This window comes from Astatotilapia calliptera, chromosome 10, assembly GCF_964374335.1.
Source record: "Astatotilapia calliptera chromosome 10, fAstCal68.1, whole genome shotgun sequence".
Lineage (NCBI taxonomy): Eukaryota > Metazoa > Chordata > Actinopteri > Cichliformes > Cichlidae > Astatotilapia > Astatotilapia calliptera.
This window is the reverse complement of record NC_137431.1, coordinates 32494166-32508783: the sequence shown is the minus strand read 5'-3', so window position 1 is coordinate 32508783 and position 14618 is coordinate 32494166. Positions and strand designations below refer to the sequence as shown.

The 14618-nt window shown below is 47.7% G+C and overlaps 1 protein-coding gene and 1 long non-coding RNA gene across 2 annotated transcripts in view; one reads left to right on the top strand and one right to left on the bottom strand.

Moving 5' to 3' along the window:
* wwc1 (WW and C2 domain containing 1) overlaps positions 1-14618 on the top strand; it is a 44739-nt gene that overhangs the window by 18526 nt on the left and 11595 nt on the right. The window contains exons 4-11 of the mRNA XM_026180984.2: positions 457-533; positions 1326-1405; positions 6455-6584; positions 9894-10040; positions 10315-10385; positions 10682-10927; positions 12512-12601; positions 13568-14223. Of these exons, the coding sequence (XP_026036769.1) occupies positions 457-533; positions 1326-1405; positions 6455-6584; positions 9894-10040; positions 10315-10385; positions 10682-10927; positions 12512-12601; positions 13568-14223 (1497 nt within the window). The remainder of the gene's footprint in view (positions 1-456; positions 534-1325; positions 1406-6454; positions 6585-9893; positions 10041-10314; positions 10386-10681; positions 10928-12511; positions 12602-13567; positions 14224-14618) is intronic.
* Positions 200-3524, bottom strand: LOC145431486 (uncharacterized). The gene is made up of 2 exons (XR_013911805.1): positions 662-3524; positions 200-578 (listed from the first exon to the last, which is right to left on the bottom strand). It is a non-coding gene; the product is annotated as an uncharacterized LOC145431486 (long non-coding RNA).

Genomic DNA, 14618 nt, shown 5'->3' with positions numbered 1-14618 from the left:
AAATGTAAAAACAATTCCTTAATTTGAAAAAAGAAAATTTTTTAAAATTTTCAAATAAATATAATATTTATAAATATCAATAAAGTTAACATAAAAACAAACAAGTAAAAGTAAAATAAAAATATTTATCAAGATATAAAAAATAAAAAATGAAAATATTTTTAAAAATAAAAAAATTGAAATTAAAAATGCATTCAAATTCAGAATAAAAATACAAATATTTAATAAATATAGTTCAATAAAAGTAAAAAGAGTAAAATAACGTTTTTATTAATCTGTACATTGTCACATTTAAAAAATAAATAAATTCTGTATAATTTTTTGGGGTTTTCAGCTTTTCTGTTAAAAACTAATTCAGCAGAGGTTTCCTCACTGAGACTGTACCAAATGCTTCGGCCTCAGCCTGAAGCTGAAATCACAGCCTCTCTAACGTCTAACGTCCCGTTGTTTCCACAGTGAATTCCAGATCGTCCTCTTCCAGCAAGTACGACCCGGACATCCTCAAAGCCGAGATATCCACGGCCAAAAGTCGGGTAAGACCACCTCCGTCCAAATAGGAGGCATAACGTTAGCTGAGCCTGCAGGCATGTAAACAAACATTAGGAAAATAAGGTGAGAGAGAGCACGGAGTCACATTTACCTACAGCAGAGGACGACCCACCTGCTTTGATTAGTGAACAGTTTACACGTTAACGGCCGGCGGGCACTGCGGGCTGCCGGGCGCTTCGCTGCAGGGTGGGGGTGTTGAGCTTTCTGGCCTCCTAGGCTGGTGTAAACCCTGCTGTTGTTCATCTTGAAAGGGGAAAAACAAAGAGCGTCACACACACACCTCCTGGCTGTGGATCAACTATGCACTTGAAGAGTCACCTGAGTCGAACTCTGGCCACGCCCCCCCACATAGTCAGCATTTTAATTTGTTCAAAGCAGCACGACCACATACCAAACTCATTCTTTCCTCGTGAGATGTTTTGGACTCTTTTAGAGCCGCTTTGCATGACTCGCGGTTCAGAATGATCCTTATTTGCCTGATACTGGGCTCCCTTTGATACAAACCATGTCGCCTTCACTCCAACTACTTTTAAGCCAACGTTCTTCTGATTGGTTGCCCCCCATAAAGAGAGAGCCCCTCTCTGTGACATCATACAGATCTGAGAGTAGAAAAAACTGTCTGAAATGTCTTGTTTAAACACCTGTAGGGTAACACACAGAGCTCAGCTGCTCTGAAGCATTAAACTCCATATTTGTGAGCCACTTTTAAAGATGTAAGACGTTTTGGTCCTGGAGGTTTGGTCTCTAACCCTCACCCTGTCTCTGCCTCTTCTCAGGTGAACAAGTTGAAGCGGGACCTCGCCTGTATGAAGCAGGAGCTGCTGTACAAAGAGCAAGGCTTCGAGACGCTCAAAGAGTGAGTTTTGAAGTTTCCCGTGTCTTCTTGCTGCGTTACCTCGATTGCCTTGCTGGAGTCCAGAGGGGTGCAAAGCGAGTCCGTCCTCCTCGCTGAAGGGCAGTGCTGACAGGCGTGCTCGCGAGCAGCCGGCTGGGGGGTTCGGTCCTCACCTTTTTCGGCTCCTTATTTAATTTGCGAGGCGGTCAGAATCTGACATGAATAGAAAGTGTTTGTGTGACCTTCCCTCAGTCTCACAGCCCAGTTTAAAGGGCAGACAGGTAGATTAATTCCACCCGGAGAGACAATCAGCAGCCACGTCCTAAAGATTAATGCTCAGCTGTTTCGATATTAGTTTGTTGGGCAGGTTTTCACTTTTTCATTCTGGGTTTGCATCGACATGTCAGCCAAAGAGGAAGTTTACTGATGCTGTGGCTGAAAATCAAGCGCAGCCATGTTTGTGCTGTTCAGAGCTGGTGTGACGTCCCGAACGAGGAACAAAAGGATTTCAGATTGTGTGACCGAAGCCGTTCTCGAGTTCTTGTTGACGTTTCGGGCACAAACAAACACAGGATTAATATTCCTGTTTGATGAAATCTGGAGGGCTTTTTCTTTTTTGAGGTGCAGTTTTGAATATTATACCAGGTTATCATACAAACAACTCATTCACCACAGGTTACTGTAGATCCCAGATCATCAGGGCTATCGTTCGCATTCTTCCTGTTCCTCATCCAGAGTAAACCACCACCTGTGTTTTATTCCAGAAAATTCAAAAATCTAACACTAACACAAATGTCTGGTCTGGGAGGAAAAGCTTCACGATGGATGGAAAAAAACTGTTATGCAGTAATAACAGTTCAAGAGTCTGAAATTAAAGTTTTATCATTGGAATAGGGATGGGTATTGATAAGATTTTCACGATTCCGATTCCATTTTCGATTCTGTTTAATGATTCGATTCTTTATCGATTCTCTTATCAACTCTTTTTAAAAAAGAAGATTAGCTTAGAACTTTGTTTTATATCTTCTCTTTGAACAAGATAGAAATTTAGGAGTAACATGGCCTTACAAACCCAACAGTGAGATCTTAAGAGAGCCACAGCCTGCGGCTCTTCAATGGGGTGTCACAGGGTCCCCAGGAAAAAAAATTGTAAATGTAAAATAATAAAATAAATATTCTTCTGTAGCAATAACAAAGTATAACATAAATCATTCTGTAGCAATTACACAAGAATATCCAGTAATGTCCCTGCCTACAATTAAACACATTCACTTACTGAAAATCATCTGCTGTGGCAAACGGCTGCAAGCCTTTGACCACAAACTGAGTCTCTGCTCGGTGACATTAGTCTATCCTGGCCTGAAAGGAGACGCTACCGGTAGACTGCAGCGAGAACTGCCAGCATCTGAGCCAGACTCTGTCTGTCTCATCGTGGTCGCCTAAATGCACAGTAATGGCAGGTTTGTAATAAGGCAGATCGCGCTAACATAATATGCACTATTAGTTGATTATTTACCTGCCGCATTAACGGGAGAGGACGTGCAAACGTTACCGCTGCTGCTGGGTTGAGATTCACGAGTCCGGAGCGGAATTAAAAACACGACATTCATTTAAGGTCATCATGTGTTTTGTGAGCAAATGCTTTTGCATATTCGTAGTGTTTCCTCCCTTAAATGAAATATCTACTTTGCAAGTACTGCAAGTTGCCCTGTTGTCATCCGTTCTCGTAAAGTATAACCAAACTTTTGAGCGTTTGAGCCGCCGTGTTTCCTGCCAGGTAAATGACGCTCTGGAATCGATGAGGGAATCGTTTGCAAAAATGGCAAACAATTCCAAGGAAATGAAACAGTGGGAACCGGTTCTCAACAAGAACCGGGTTTCGATACCCATCCCTACATTCGAAGCACTTGAGCTACGGCAAGAAAACAAAACGGGCAACAATAAAAATGAATAAACTGAAAAAATAAATAAATAAATAAATAAATAAAATGAACACAAGCGTCTTCTAGCTGAGATCAGGAGAATCAGAAAAACACGTCACATGAATTCATGAACGTGTCAGATTCTGACCGATATCGTCGCCGTGCTCTCCTCTGTTGTCTGCATCACAGTGAAGCGATGTTTGGAATTTGCCCGTGTGTGTGTGTGTGTGTGTGTGTGTGTGTGTGTGTGTGTGTGTGTGTGTGTCTAACTGTAAACGTGAAAGTGGAGATTGAAGTGGTGTAAACGAGCCGCCACTTATCGCCTCGGCTGATATCACACATTCCTTCTGATCGTTAAACTCTATCAGGAACAATGCAGATGTGAGCGCTCGCCTCTGACCTGCTTCCACCCCTCCGAATATGAACTTAAAGTGGCCGAGGCTTTTTTCCCTCTGTGTGCGAACAGGAATGTTGGGTCTGTTTGTCTTGCCCCTCACGGCACAGTGAGAGTGTCAGGAGGATTAAAGAGCGAGCGGTCGGACGGCATTCCTCCGCGACTTTCCCCTCCCGCTCCACTCGCTACGCAGACGGCATCCGGACAGCCAATCCCCCCCCGGCTCAGACTGGAATGCAGCCACATGCTCGGCTCCTGATAAGTTTTCACTGCCACACACGAGAGTGAAAGTTTACGAGCAAAAAAAGAGAGAAAAATGTAAACCTAAAAGTAAACGCAGGCTTCCCGGGACTTGAGTTTAGCTTCGTTCATTGGACCGCGCTCTGAAAAATGGAAACGAGGCCTCGCAGCAGATCCACCTGTAGCTCCTGCACAAGCTCTAACGTATAAATGCATCAAATCCAAGCAAGTATTGTAACCAAAGATGCAGTAAAGCATTCCCCACAAATTCAACAACCAGGCTGTCCCATCAAACATCAACATTACACACAAATCTGGATGTTTAAAGGAGAAAAACACTGGACTGGGATCGTTTTGACGTGAAATCACATTTTTTAGCACGAAGGAAAAAGATTTGATTTCTTCTGAACACTTCAGGCACACTCAGGAAAACAGACACTGTATGCAATGAAGTCCAGGATGTTGTAGACGGCAGCAGGTCTGCAACCGCTCTTTGATCCAGTCTGTCATAATACAGAGACCGGCTGAGACAAAGTGGCAGGGCTGATGTGACAGGTGCCCAACATCCCTGCTCTCGTAGAGGATTATAATATAATCTGTTAACATGGAGGGAAACCTCACAGATGTGCCTGTGATTGTAAATTAGACAGAGATTAATTTGAACCTTTATCGATGTTTCAGCTTCACACTGAGCTGAAAGGAGAATAGTCCAAATATATGAAGTGATTAATCTGAATACATGTGTTCAGTTTATTGATAAATGGCTGTTCAGTAAATTGAAGTATTTGGTATTAAAGGTGGAGCCTAAAGATTACAGCTGATTAATATACTACACTACTTACCAAGCACAGTGATTTTCATGAGCTGCCCGCCCTCGTCTGACAGGACTCGGAGTCAAACGTGACCGTGAATCAGCCTTAAAGTTGCGGGTTTCAGTGAGTCTGAGGTCACATGTGTCAGGTGTGTTTACCCAAACGGGAGCAGGACCTGCTGATGACCAGGTCCAGGTGACCTCCCTCGACCATAAAAACCCAGAGGGCACCTCCCCCTTCAGCAAACACTCCTCTCCTGTATAAATTATATATATATCTGTGTGTGTGTGTGTGTGTGTGTGTGTGCACGTTTAGATCTGAAGCGCTGCTTTCAGTGAACATGAGTCCATGTCTGAGAGGGATTTCAGAGGATTACTCGTCCCCTCGGCCTGTTACAGACAAGTGCCTCCCTCCCTGCTCGCTTCCTCATTCCTGCTCTACCTTGTTTTGTCCCTCGCTCGCTCGCTCCCTCTCGGCCCGATCCTCCCTCCCCTCTTCCCTCTCTGAAGAATGTGGACGGGCCGGTTGTTCAGATGCATGCATGACTTACCGATGACGGGCTTTACACGGCTGCTGCCGCCGCCTCCGAGCGCAGCCAAGCTGCACTCGCAGCCGTGACAGGGATCCTGCGTCTCACCTGAACCAACAGTCGACCCTCGTCGTAGTTAGAGTTGGAATTACTGACACGTTCCACTGACTGCTCGGTTTTTAAAATATCAACCACGACTGAGCGTGTTGTTATTTTTAATTTCTCATTAAAATATAGAATAAATCATCCATCATATTTGAAAGGTCTGTGGGCCGATTAGAGGAGGGATTAAACACTCACTCGCGTCCTGAAAACATCTGTCCCATCAGCTGTTTCACAGCAAAAACAAACAGAAACAAATAAAAACCCAGCGAGGCGAAGCTTGGACCTCATCCGCCTCCCTGAGCGATTCAGAGACCGGCCACCGGAGGCGCGTGCGTGTCTGTCCGGGTCGACGCTCCTGCGCCTAAACCGCACACCATTTCCTGCAGAGGGTTTGATGTAGTCAACAGCCTGATTACACGTTGGCTGATAAACTGGTGACTCATTCATACCAGTGACAGTTATGAGTTCACCAGTAGAGCTGGAAGAGTCTTTTAATCTGAAACAAGGCGTGGGATTCATGAATCCATCTAAATTATACAAGACTGTTGCACATTTATGGCGTAGTAAATGGTATTTTTTGCAGGGCAGTAAGGTTGCGTTTGAGCTTGTGATGCCTGTGAGAAAGGACGGCTGTGGGAGAACATCCTGACCGTATTTTCACACAATTATTCCGATTTAATGTCAGAACGCGGCCCTGTCGGCTTCCTCAGTTCTGACTCACTTGAGGTCACCTGTGGGGCGCGACGTACCCGAAACTGGGGGAAAAATCAAAGCTCGGTTCATCGGAGCTCGATTTACAGTCATGAGTGGAATCCAAACCTCGTCCCTGACATTTACACTCGATGTGTATCGCTCCGCCACAAAGAGTAAAAAGTCAGAGCCGATAGATGTTGAATGACGTGTTTTTACTGGAAACCACGAAGGTGAGAAGACTGCTGAGTGACGTGCTCGCGCTGAGCAGCTTCCTCTGGCCCTGTATCAAAGCGCCGCTAAGTGAACAAACATCTGCTCACTTGGTTTTCAATCTGAATCCTAACTGACCTCCTCCTCTTTCTCTTCCTCCTCCAGGATCGACCAGAAGGTGTCCAACAGCCCGTCCGGTTACAGGCTGCAGGAGGCCCAGGCCATCCTCAGCGAGGTGCGCTCCATCCGCGACGCCATCAGCTCCGGGGAGAAGGAGAAGCAGGAGCTCATGCAGGTAAACCTGGGTTGGAAGCCTGGACTTCTCACATTTACACTCTCAGCAGGCTTCACGTGTAATTTATGGCTTATTTAAGACTTAACAGTTACTCTGGGACGTCTGGAGAGATGATAAATCTACCTCGACCTGCGTGAAGAAGCAGTTTGGACCAATAAACGGTTAAAAACATCAGACAGCTGTGAGGATGTTTCAGCAGAGCGTGACCTTTCAAAATAAAACCACAGAGCTACCTTGACTCTATGTGCTTCACGCCGGCGTTTGGATCGTCTTTCTTCCTCCTTTCGTTCATCGACAGGAGGGCACTCGATGTTAATGTGCAGCTGAACTTTTGGACGCAGGACCTTGCTTGGCTTGGTTAAAGGTTTGAGTTCAGTTTAGACGAGCTGGGAGCATCGTGTATGTTCATCTTACAGCTGTGCACGTGTGTCACATGATGACGAGGACAGAGGCGATGGTCTTAAAGTGTTCGTGGAGCAGACGCCGTGTGAGTTCAGTCAAAGGCATCGATAAAAAAACGATCAGGTGTCATTCTGTATCGCAGTAATGTGATTGGCATTTCTCACTCTGTAAGAGAACGTCTGAACGTCTGCGGTGCAGCTGTTTACGTCATCGTAAAGTGGGAGAGACTGACGCCGTTAAAACCGCGAGGCAACGTCGGGCTGGTACGTCAGCGCTCACGTAAAGCATTAAAAATACAAGTGTCTGAGGGTTAGACCCAGATCGGCCAACGGAAGGGGATCCAGCTACGATTTAAGGAGGTCCGGTTAGAGGAAAACAGCCTTAAAGAATTCAGTGTCTGCGTGCAGTCGAGCTGTCAAATACAACAAAGAACATACATTTAAATGATGAGGAGAGGCTCCTCTAAGGTTTTATTCATTCCATCAGATGCATTTACAGTGAACTAGCTCAGCTGCTTCCTGTTTTTCTGTTTTCACTCTGTAATTGATGTGATTGGCCGAGCAGGATCACATGGACACAGTTAGAAAGCATTCGTCTGTACGTACACCAACATAAAGACAAAAGATTAAAATAACTTGGGCCTGTAAAGATGGGTCCAGACCTGGACCGCGATCCACCCGTTGGTGACCACGGGACCGGGGTGATAACGGCGGCAGGAACCTGAAGGTAAAAAGAAGACGGCGGGCTGGATTACAGAGATGGAAAGCTCGGTTGACTCGCGGAGAAGTCGGTGGTTAAAGCTGCTGCTGAAATGCTCGAGGAGCAAACGGACGTGTTTAATTATCGTTAACGTGAACAAAGCTTTCATTCTTCCTCGCTGTTAATATTAAACTGGTATCAGTGTTTGCACAAAAAGTTGATCCTAATTTTAATCTAAGGCATTTTTAAAGAGGTTTCGAGTCCTGAAGTGTAGCTTCAGCTCCAGGCTCTCTGTTATCTTGTTTTCATGTACTGTATCTTATGTACACAGTGACTCACGCTGAAGTGACTTTTAAAAAGCCTGCAGGCCGTCATGTGTGTCGAGCCGTTTAAAGGCCGCTCGGTCTGCTTTTCTTCTCCCACAGCTTCAGGTTGCAGCTCTCTGTTTTGCATGAATGATGGCCTCATGGCGACCTACGCCGGTATCTCCCGGCACCCATTCGCTCCTCCACGTCCTTTCATTACAGCATTAACTCGTCCATATTTCCTCCACGGCTGCAGGGGGATTAAAGTTGCATGAAGAGGATGAGGGTTTGTTTACAGGTGTGCACTGAGACGAACTTCGAGTGTTTGATGTGTCGTTTTTTGGGCTCTGATGCAACGACTTGAAAACGTATGCGGTGGTAATTTACGGAGCTGAGGGTGCAGACGTGTGCGTCTGCCGTCTGCATTTGAAGTGCATCATTGTAAAAATTCACTGCGACGCACATAAAGATGGAAACCGTCAGGTGTGCTGTGACTGCAGATTGCTTCGGAGGTAGGAGGAGGAAAGTGTCTTCAATAATAAATAATCTGCTGCCTTCCTCCTTCTGTCCGTCTCCCTCCTCCTCCCCCTCTACCATCTGCAGCTGACAGCTCCGTCTGTCAGGCTGTCTGTTCCTGTGTGTTCACATCGTATATCTGCATGTCAACAACCACACATTTATTTCTGAATATGAGTATATACACAAATATTAAAGGAATCCTGTTCTATCGGAGTACTGCATGAAGTCTGATGTCATCAGTTAGTATCAGAGGGGGGTGTTGATCAGGTTCAGCTGCTTTGGCCTGAATGACGTTAACAAAGTGCACCAGAGGGGCAATGATGACACAAACCCCACAGGGACAGTTTCACACTGATGTCTTTTCGCTGCTGTTAGCGTGAGGTGACCTGGACCCTGCAGAGGCCACACCCTGAGCACATGTGTCAGACGTGGGAGGGTCTGCAGAACGTTCCGCTGCCTGTACCGTCGTTCAGCGTGACCGGTTTGGTGGATCAGTGAAGGTCTGGGGAGGCACTCGTTGGATACCTCAGTCCCGCCCAGTCGTCCGGTCGTGTTGGTTTGTTCTCGGCTCTTCACGGCTGACTGCAGGAGGACGGGGCAGGAGATCAGTGACCTCCTCAGTCCCCACATCTGAATCCAGTCCAACGCCTTCGGGAGGTGGTTAAACTGGAGATTTGGTAGCACCAACATTCAGCTGACAGATCTGCAGAGAAGCTGATTTAAAGCGTTTCACGCGTTAATGGAGCTGCAGATAAAACTGTGGGACTGTAAATGCTGTAATGATGGAGGTGTAGTGTTATTTTTCTGCTCCATATAAAAGCGGGGATAAGCTGCAATCCTCAGCACACTTCAAAACCAACCGCAGACTTCATCGTGGTCGTAAAGATGAAAGGGAACGCGGCGGCTTTGGCGGCTGCAGCGCAAACACAGAAGCAGCGTCTCCTTTTTCACTTTCAGGAGTCGCTCCTTCACGCCTGCCCTTTGCCCTGAGCGCCGTTCACTGAGTGGCTCTGTGCAAACAGGCTGCAGTTCATAAATGATTCTCAGCTTCAGTTCCTCGATGATCGAATACGACTCGAGGGCAAAGGTCAGAGCATTTGAAAGGAATGTCGGGCTCACAAACATTTGACTGACACCCTCACGCAGGTGGAATCCGATGGTCTTATTTCTGTGATTTTTATACTGAAATAATGTAAAAAATCACAAATATAAATTGTAATTCACTTAATATATGCGCAGGTTTTAAAGGTTTATAATAGTAACAATAATGATGATGGTGGCTGTTAAGCGTTCTGCGATGCTGTCGTGATTCTGCGCCTCTTTCCTCGCTGCGGTTCGTGCTGTGACCTTCGGCGCCCTCTCTGTTTGTCTCGTGTTCCTGCAGAAACTGGCGGTGCTGAAGGACGGCTTCCGGCTGGACTCGGGCTCGCAGCAGGAGCTGTGGGGCAGCAGCACCTCGCTTGCAAACTCCGACCTGTCCGTCCCGCGGCTCTACTCCGACGCCAGCTCGCAGACTGACATCCCCGCCGAGGTAAGCCCCGAGCCGGAGCGCGTCCAGGGCACGAACTCGTTGATTATGACTGTTCGCCATAATTAATTGTCAAATATAATCCAGTGTACTTATAACTCCACAGCTAGTTTCTTTATTATTTTCTTCTTCTTTGGTGTGTCAAGATGGTCGAACGCTGTTGTTGTGGAACATTAGTGGAAGTGGAATCTCACACTGTCCACAGTTTTCAATGAGTGTTGTCAGTAAAACGTTGAGTTTTAACCTCCATCGTGCTGTTTCGTTTGTTTTCATTCAGTTCATGACCAGCAGCAACAAACTGGCCGAGAAGGTTCGTGTGAGCCTGAAGTACGAGGAGGCCAAGAGAAGGTAACCGTCTGTCTCTCACACTGTCAGCTGATTCAAATGTAGAGCTTAGATAATGATGAGGCTGGAGGTGGATACTAGAAGGAAATCTCTGAGATGAAAAAGTCTGATCTTCAGCACAAAAATGTGAGATTTAATCAAACTAGCGAGACGTCGCGGTGCATTTAAAGTCTGTTTGCTCCTGATAATCTGCCTGATTCTGGGCTTAAAGGTGATTTTAAAGTGTTACGTTTGTTTACGGCTGGAACGACGATTTCTGTTGAAAAAGCTGAAACTGTTTCCTTCGTTTCCTCTCCCAGGATCGCCACCATCGAGGTGCAGATCGCCAAACTGGACAGCGAGGCGTGGCCGGGGCTGCTGGACCCGGAGCGGGACCGCCTCATCCTCATCAACGAGAAGGAGGAGCTTCTGAAGGAGCTGCAGTACATCAGCCCGCGGCAGCGGCTGCAGCCCAACGACGCAGAAAAGCTGGAGTCCGAGAAGAAGCGGCTGGAGCGAGACCTGCAGGCCGCCAGAGACAACCAGAGCAAGGCGCTGACCGAAAGGTGATTAATGTACGACTGTAATGAGAACGTGTGCTGCAGGGTGAGCGCTGATGCTACAAATCACAGTTCAAAACCCAGAGAAACGTCGCCCTGACACCGCGGCTTTCATTTTTTCCTGACTTTTAGAACCAGGATTCGGTTCCAGTCGTTAGTGTGAAAACGCACTTTACCAAAACTTTGTTTGTGTGTGATGCGTTCAGGGAGCGTCTGGGTTTGCAGGTTATACTCTGCAGGTTGTCAGCGTCCTGCTGTGTGACATTTGTATTTTCTCGCCGTGCTCGGATAACCGTTCCTCCTCCTGTGGTTTGCTGCAGCAGGACTCGCTGTGAGTGCGGTTCCCTCGGTGTACCTCCTGTAATCTGGAGGCGGTATAAAAAGCACAAAGTCGCAAGCTTCAGTGTGTTATGCAACTCCAGCGGGGAGTGATTTACCTTTGCTCGTCATGCACGGTGCAGCGATGAGGAACCTCGTGCACTTGCAGAGGGTGCGGGGCCGGGAGCCGATCCGCGGTGGCGACCTGTACGAAGAGCCCGATGGTACGGCAGCGCCTCATCAATCACCTGCTGGTTCAGTTCCTGAACGCATCTGCAGAAACTAAAAAGCAGCTGCAGCGTAAAGGAGGTCAGAGGTGATGACAGGTGTGTGTAAACAGCGTCATTATGTCCTTACCAGCTGGTGATGCAGCTGACCTTTACAGACGTCAGCCCTCCCCAAAGAGCATAAAGTATCTCCTCCTCATCATCATCAGTCCCTTGCATCCCTCCTAGCCTCGTAGCACCACTTTCACATTTCCTGAATACCACAGACACCCCCCCCCCCTCCTCCTCATCCTCCAACAGGACTCCTGTTGTTCCTGTTCAGGTCAGACTCTACCTGAGCTCAGACTCTCTTTGTGTTGCGTCTCCTGTTCCTGTAACCTGAGAGGCTACACAAAGAACAAGAACCTCTTTTAGTCCACCTTCTCCCCCCCTTACACACACTCACTCACACACACACTCGCACACACACACACACACACACACACACACACACACACACACACACACACACACACACACACACACCTGCAGGTTCTGGTTAAAGATTTTGGGCGGTTCAGTCTGAGTGTTGCTCAGGTCTGCCTCCATGTGGACAGCAGGGTTTCTGCAGCTCCTTTAACAGCTCCTGAAATGTCCTTAATGCACATTTACTAGTTAAAACTAGTTAAAACTATCTGAATGCCTTTGGTGGAGAAGCACACACTGTAAATAAAAGATGTCCTAGCTTTATTGTGATAAGACGGTGGCGAGAGGACGGAGAAAAGACCTCGACCTGCTGTAAGCGGCCTCGGGGAGGACGTCACCCTGCTGCAGGGGTTGTTAACATGCGGAGAGAAGATGGCGGTGTCTCCATGGTGTCCTGATCCTGATGGCGAGGAGTCAGAGGTTTAAATAAAAATGTGTAAAAGGGAGACGTCTGTTTGCACCGAGGCTGTAGATCTCCTTAACTGCTGCAGATTGTGTGGCGTTCAGGAGCTGCTGTCGGCATCGATTTGTTTCTGTACTGCAGAAACTAAACGGCGTCTTTGTGTTCTTGTTGTTTCAGGCTTCGTCTTCACTGCAAGAGGAACAAGCTGGTCAGAGAGCTGGAGGAGAACGTTCGCCTCGCCACCATGCTGCACACGCAGCTCAAGAGGTTCGTGCTTCTCGTTGAGCTCTTTAAAGATAATTAACACGTCTTTAAAGTTTACGATTACTCAGAGAATGATGGAAGAATCTGCAGAAGTGAGACTGAAGTTTCAGTTTCCACAGTTTTTTTTTCAAAATAAAGGCTCAAGACAGAATCAGGCATTGAATATGTTAAACCAAATGGGCAGAAATAACAGGAAGTACATAAAAGTGCGTTAAATAAGGGAACGTAAAACGGACTCTGTGCTCTGTGTCACTCATTTTAAGACCTTATTTATAAAAAGACATGAAGTAGAAATAAGGATGCAGAAAAATGATGTGGATCAGTGGAGCAGAAGTGTTTTTGTTAAATGTTTGTGTCGTGGTTTGTTTCTCGTTGGTGGGACAGATTTCTCTCTGCTCGCTCTCAGCGGGCGGTCGACAGATGGAAATATTCGACCTTTAGCGGCCGAACGTTTCCCACGGATGAAAGCGTTTGTGTTGTTATTCTGCTCATATAAAATCAGTGCCGTATGAAGCTCAACACCACAAGTTGAGCGCTGTCGGCTTCTCCGTCTCCTCCCGAGTTTGGTGGATGTAACAGGACAGGAAGTGCGCCGCATCCGTGTCAACGAGCCGTCACGCTTTAATTAGCTCGTCGTCCAGAGGCCGAGGTGGAGCGACGAGGACGACTTTTATTTATCATGAAGAAGTCAAAAAACGGGTTTTATTGTCCACAGTCGTTTCAATTATTCAAAGAAAAGAAGCAAAGCAAACAAACGTCAACCAAGACTCTTTAAATATGTTTTTGAAATCATAATGAAGCCGAGCAGCGGGTTAACGTTTGAGACGTAGCGCCGCAGATACGAGAAACGGACTTGTGTTTGTAGATGCAGGTGAACAGACTCGCGCTCCAACGTTGACACGATTGCACCGATCGGCCGACTCACGCGTCATTGTGTCTGTGGTTAACTTCCTCCCTCTTCCTCCTCAGCCTGTCGGCCAGCACCCTCTCCTGTTCGTCCGGCAGCAGTCGAGGCTCTCTGACCTCCAGCCGCGGCTCGCTGGCCACCACCTCCAGCCTTGGCTCCACCTCCTCCCTCAGCTTCACCGACATCTACCTGGAGCAGCCGGAGCTGGCCGACCCGGACTTCCAGAACAAGCTGGACAGCCTCCTGCAGGAGGGCGTCCAGGGAGGGTACCGGCCCTCCAGCTCCATCACCACCATACACGAGCACGAGGTGGTGACCGGCAGCGGCACAAAAGACGCCGGGAGACCCCAGAGCAAGTCGGGAGGCACCGGAGGAGACACTGGAGGAGGCACAGGGGCTGGCGTGGGGGCGGAGCCTTCCAGGATCCAGGCCCTCAAACTGTCAGAAACCCCGCGCTCAATGAACTCCTTATCCCCGCGCTCGTCTCTCTCCTCGCTGTCTCCGCCGTGCTCGCCCCTGGTCACGGACGCTACCTTCCTGTCAGGCGAGACGTTCGCGGGCCAGTCGGGGGGCTCCGGGTTGGGCCTCGACCTGGAGCTCCACAGCAGGCTGGCCGAGCTGGAGCTCAGGCTGGACTCTGAGGAGCAGCGTCAGGAGGAGCAGGGAGGTCCGGAGGAGAAGCAGAACCACCACGGCAGGCTGGGCGAGGAGGTCAAAGGTAAACAGGAAGCAGCACGATTACACAGCACGATCTGTCTGATGTTTTTAGTCGTTGTTGATCCCAGTCACTGATTCTGGTTTCACTTTGAGTCCTGCTGCATCAGCAATCACACGAACTCCTCAGGCTTCAAAAACTGGAAGCACGTCTTCATCTCACTGAGGACGAACGCTTTTAATCCTCAGTGTTGCTAAGGTGACAGCGAGCCGTCTTTATAACCGCCCGCCATCAGAAACTAGAATGAAAGCTGCGTGTTTGAGTGGAAACGTGACTCTTCATCAGACCTGTGGAGCCTCTCAGCCGCTCAGCAGTCAGGTCTGACTTGTAAAACATAGTCAGGAACGAGTCGCTGTGACAGAGGCCGCTCTTGACTTCAGAGAAAAAGCTTTATTAGA